The sequence below is a fragment of the Synchiropus splendidus genome, chromosome 1 (assembly GCF_027744825.2).
Source record: "Synchiropus splendidus isolate RoL2022-P1 chromosome 1, RoL_Sspl_1.0, whole genome shotgun sequence".
Classification (NCBI taxonomy): Eukaryota; Metazoa; Chordata; class Actinopteri; order Syngnathiformes; family Callionymidae; genus Synchiropus; species Synchiropus splendidus.
Genome location: NC_071334.1, coordinates 27,579,770 through 27,585,247, shown reverse-complemented (window position 1 = coordinate 27,585,247; position 5,478 = coordinate 27,579,770). Strand labels below are relative to the sequence as shown.

Sequence of the window (5,478 nt, the reverse complement as noted above, 5' to 3'; positions counted from 1 at the left end):
TGGGTGTAATGCGGAGGACCTCTTGAATAGTGGGGGACGGCACTAGAATATTCAATATTAGAAGAAATGTTCAGTCCCACCCAACAGAAACTGCAACTTCATCTCCTTTTGTGTCACATTTCAAAATGATGTAGCAAATATCAGTTGCATTCTTCCGATTCATTTTGCTTCTGGGTGTGACCAGGCAGGGAAGTCTTCTTGAAGTCCTGTAAAAATATAAAAGAGAAATGAAGATCACATTGACTGCTCTGGTAGTAAGTACTTTGTTCTATTGTTTTTATGAAAACACACTGAAGGCGACTACCGTGATGATGCCATTAAAATGACTGACCTTGACTCGTGACTAGCTTCTTCCATGTTACTATGAGAGTTTGCGCTGACTCTCTTCAGTCATGATGTGACCCAGGCTTTGCTTTCCGGGGTACGCTGGTCCGAGGAGAGGGCTGACTTTCGATGACTCCCCTGACTTTGTCTGCTTCGTCCTGAGGTGAGCTCATGATGGGGTCGCCTGATCTTCCATCCTCAGAAGCCTTCAGGACGAGATCATCTCAGAAATGGAGCACAAATCCTACGAAGAAAGAGGGTACATTACAGCAAACATCCCTCTGTAAAAGCAGCTGAAGATGAATGATCCGCAGCCTCCCTCAAACGAACAAGAAGATGATCGGTATTTGCTGTCATTCAGCCAACAGTCAGTGAATCATCCCAGGCTGATTTCGGGGGACTCCGTTGGGCTTTTAACTTGACACGCTCCAGATAAGCGCTCCACATTGATCTCTGGTTTGAAGAGCCCATCACTGACAAAGTGTTTGCCTTTTAAAGTGGTGACGTCAGCGTCGACTCCAGTGTGCAGGGCTCATTATTTCAGAAAGGAGAGCCAAGCGTTGGTGGGTTTTTTTTTTCCTTGTATATTAGCTGGAGCACTGGGCTTTCCCAGGCAGGCCCGGAGATGCGTTGCTAGGAAACGCACCTCGAAACCGTGGGAGGAAAAGTGTTTTGATGAGGAGGAAGAGTTCCCTGCTAGTTTGAGCCGCTCAAATGACTTGGAAAGTGACAGGCGGCACTAGACAGTCAACTGAATCAGCTTAATCCATCTCATTTTACAGTACAACCCCAGACTGAGCCGCATGGACCTGGATGACACGCTGTAAAGCTGATTTACCACATTTCTTAAATGTCGAAAAGTAATTATGACTCTATTCCAGGCTCATATCTGACATTATCATCCACTTAATTCTCGCTGACCTTTTCAGCGCTTTGTGGATTTTACAGAAACACTTGACAGTAAAAGATCACTTCAGTGCAGCGGAGCCTTCTTCACCCCTCCAGCACGTGAGTCATTCTCACGTTGATTAAAATCAATATCTGATTCTGGATCTTCTGTTGTGTGCGTGTGTGTCTCAGACCAACCTCAGACAGTGTGAGTGACGGACAAGCTGGGTGGACGCTCATGGCCGGACCGATGCTGCCCTCTTTCGGGGAGGCTTATAAATGCACCCTTCACTTTCCTCCTGCGCTTCTGGGGTTCTACCGCTGCAGGCGTGATGGTTTTATGTTCGAAGGTCATGGCAGTGGAAGTTACACTCAAAAACACATTTAGATTTCATCACGATCTTGTGATAAAATCACAATCGTGATGCCCCATGTTTGCCAAGTCTGAACAATCCCAGTGAATACATTCAAGTTCAACTAAAAACTAAGATAAGTAAGTGGTCATTTCATGTGAGGTTCTTTTCTTTACACGGGGGAAGCTGAGTAGTGAGACTGGATTCAGGGCCACCCAGGACACCTCTATGCAAACGTTGGCTTCAGTTGTCTGTCCTCCAGGAAACCAGGGAGCAGAGTTGTGAATCTGCCCACAGGAGCGGTGTATCACTGTCATTCTCACATGCTTCTCTTCCTGGTCCTGGCCTGTAATTGGTCTGTAGGGAGGGATGGTGAAATCTACTCGGTGGATCTGAAAGACATTATCATACTCTTGCAGCTCAGTACTTATTTATTCAACCTTTCTAACCGTCCAGGATTCGGTACAAGTTTACTTTGTGGAGCTGCAGAAGGTGATTCAGCACAGCGCCTCCATCACTTCTCTCACAAACAAGACTCTTGGTGAGTTAAACTCTTTACTAGTTTCATGCTGACACTCCTCGGTCTCTGACTAAATGGGCTCCAGTGGGAGGAGCTGACGCGGAGATTCTCCACAGTTTCCCCAACAACAATATGGACTGCACTGAGTTGGATCTCACTCATAGAAAGGTCAACGTTTAACTTTTGAATGATCAATAAGCAGTGTCTAGTTTTTTGGGGAACTACAGGCAGCAGTCAAGACACCTCAGAGCCAAATGAACAAGAATGTTCCAACAGAAACTGAGTGAGCACTGCTTCTGAGAAAATCTGAATAACTGAATACACTGCCTGCTTGATGGCCACGTAATGAGTGTGAGAAGTCCAACATGAAACTGTTGTGTAGTCTCATTGTCCACAGTATTGACAGTAACAGCGAAGGGACACAACTGAAATATTGTATATATATATATATATATATATATATATATATATATATATATATATATATATGTGTGTGTGTGTGTGTGTGTGTGTGTGTGTGTGTGTGAATTGATAATACTATAATAATAATAATAATATTGTTTCAATATATGGTGTATATATTTTTGTTGAATAAAAACATAATAAAAGAACGAATCACATAAGTCACTTGCAGTTCAGCCTGTGACTGTGGTTTTGATTAAGTGTCCACATATGATTCTCGACTTTAATTTCTAAAGAAATATATAGTTTTGAATAAATGTATCACAATTTGCTTGCTTTTATGGTGATTATTTCTTTATTTTTACAATTCATATATTGTCTTTGTCTTACATTGACTTTAGGGGGGAACTATCAAATATCAATACTATTTTTTTCAATTATTTTTATTTGTCTCTATATAAAAAAGAATGAGACGAGAAGAAGACAGAGAAAAGTATTTGTATTTAATTTGATGTCAGAAGTGTTTCTCTTTTTTTCCCTGAATGAGAGCACAAGCCAAGTGTTGACAGAAAACATCGGGCACTTGGGTGTTTGTTGTAGTCAATTTGGAGGTTAGTGTGGTTATCACATGGACATGCTCGACACAGTTGTGTTCATCAGACTTGACAAGAGTTGAACAAGTTTAAACGCGCGCAGCAGCGCTCTCAATACTGCGCAGTTGGGGGAGTCTCGGCGCGTAATGACGCGCAGATGGTGTTGAATGTACCAGTCCCGTTAAGAGACAGTGGTCAAGGAGATGGTATCGGTGCTCATTGATAGGCAGATTTGGTCAATACTGCTGCGGGACAGAAGAGGGGGGGTTTAGGGGGGCACTACCTGTGGGGCTCCGGCCCCTGCGCATAAATACTCCCTCCTCCCGGGACCGGCTCAGTCCTGAGGGAGACGAGCAGAGAGACTCTAGCGGTTTTTGGAGGCGAGTCTGGTGGTCTCGGATTATGAACGCTTTTGGACACCAGCCGGCATCGAACCCGCACAGCAGTCAGCAGCACAGCGCGCAGGAGCTCTTGGACATGGCCGTGTACTGCGACAACTACGGTGTGTACCAGCAGAACCTGCACCACCACCATCACCCTCAGAGGGCCCCGGCACACGCCTCCAGCTACGGCCTGAGCGAGTATCCCACCCCGCCCTCCAACCCTTACCTGTGGCTCAATGGACCCGGGATCAACTCCTCTCCGTACCTGCCCGGGAACAACAGCGCGCCATACTTGCAGCCCGGATATGGGTCGAACCAGCGCCAGTATTTGCCTCCAGCCAGCGGGTTCGGAGGGGCAGACCTGGGCTGGCTGTCCATCTCCAGCCAGCAGGAGCTGTTCAAGATGGTGCGACCGCCGTACTCGTACTCGGCTCTGATCGCCATGGCCATCCAGAGCGCGCAGGACAAGAAGCTGACCCTGAGTCAGATCTACCAGTACGTGGCCGACAACTTCCCCTTCTACAAGCGCAGCAAGGCGGGCTGGCAAAACTCCATCCGACACAACCTGTCGCTCAACGACTGCTTCAAGAAGGTGGCCCGAGACGAGGACGACCCTGGTGAGTGACCTCTGCCGCGCACACCACACCAAACCAAAATGTTCTCGGAATAAATCGACTCATTTATTTTTTTGTTCTGCCTCCAGGGAAGGGTAACTATTGGACTCTGGACCCGAACTGTGAGAAAATGTTCGACAACGGCAACTTCAGGAGGAAGAGGAAGAGACGAGCCGACCTGAACGCACCTGACGTCAAGGCCGAGGAGGTCCAGCTGAAGATCTCCGACACCGCCAGCCTCCTCAGCAGCTCCCCGCCCAGCCTGCACGGGTCACCGACCTCCACCGAGCCCAAGTCATCCCCGACCCACTCGGCGGAGCACAGTCCGTGTTTCAACAGCTTCGTGTCGAGCGTCAACACGCTGATGGCCGCGGCGGGGGACGGATCCAGGGTCAGTGAGCGGGACTTCGGAGAGGTGACCCAGGTCAGAGAGGGCATGTCCGGTCTCGGTAACTACTCGCCCTCCCTGATCTCGCCCCTGAACCCCGACAACAGAATGAACTATTACACCCCGATCCAGAGTCTGTCCAACCACTTCAGCGTCAACAACCTCATCTACAGCAGAGAGGGGACCGAGGTGTGAGGGGGCCCGTCCCTCGCGCACGGACTGCTTCCTCCGTCCTTCTCACTCATATGCTTTTTATTTTTATAAAGCTGCTCTCCGGGGTATCTGTACAGAAATTATTTTCATAAAATGTGAATGTATGAAGATGTTTTATTTAAACCTTTTGAATAAAAGCCATTTTTATTGTACACTCCGTCACTGGGTCTCTTCATTTTCAGAAGACAGGTCCCTTCTCACTCTCTTTACTTTAAAAATGCTGACTCTCAGCTGTCAATCACAACCCTGCTCTTCATAAAGCCTCGAAAAGACAGTCATTTTCTGTGTCAAACTCAGGACCCGTGGGCCACATGTGGCCCTTGATTTCTAAAAATGGCCCTTACTGGTTCGCATAATTGGCTGCTGGCGGGGAAAAACACACTCACACTGCCGGTCCCATAATGCACAGCCACAGTTGAAGCCAAAAAAAGATTTGTGATCCAAAAACAGATGCAGATTCGAGAGATAGTTTACTCCCCAGCACAGCTCTGCTGACTGAAGTTAATTCAGTGGATGAAGATCTCATGACTCTGTTGACCTGCCACATTAGTCAACTCTGAGTTTACACAGTGTTGGAATGAAGAATTCAATCACGTAGTGAATAGAAAACTGGAGTCAAAGTTGGGTTCAAACAAACTGAAAACACAATTATCGCGACACACAAAAGACCTTGCAAGAAATGAGAAGTGTCTGCAGGCTGTAAAGTGCCCAAGACAGAGACATTTTCCGCTTGTCACTTCCAATCGGCTCGGTTCAGACTCAGTCAGACCTTTAACTTACATCTCGGCGGTTCACAAGTT

General features: G+C 47.1%; 1 protein-coding gene across 1 annotated transcript; it reads left to right on the top strand.

The window, feature by feature from the left end:
* The first annotated feature begins 3,458 nt into the window (after nucleotides 1-3,458).
* Nucleotides 3,459-4,751, top strand: foxi1 (forkhead box i1). Its single transcript, XM_053848807.1, has 2 exons — nucleotides 3,459-4,080; nucleotides 4,167-4,751. Exons 1-2 carry the CDS (start codon nucleotides 3,483-3,485, stop codon nucleotides 4,658-4,660), a joined length of 1,092 nt encoding a protein of 363 aa, XP_053704782.1. The 5' UTR covers nucleotides 3,459-3,482; the 3' UTR covers nucleotides 4,661-4,751.
* The last annotated feature ends 727 nt before the right edge of the window (nucleotides 4,752-5,478 follow it).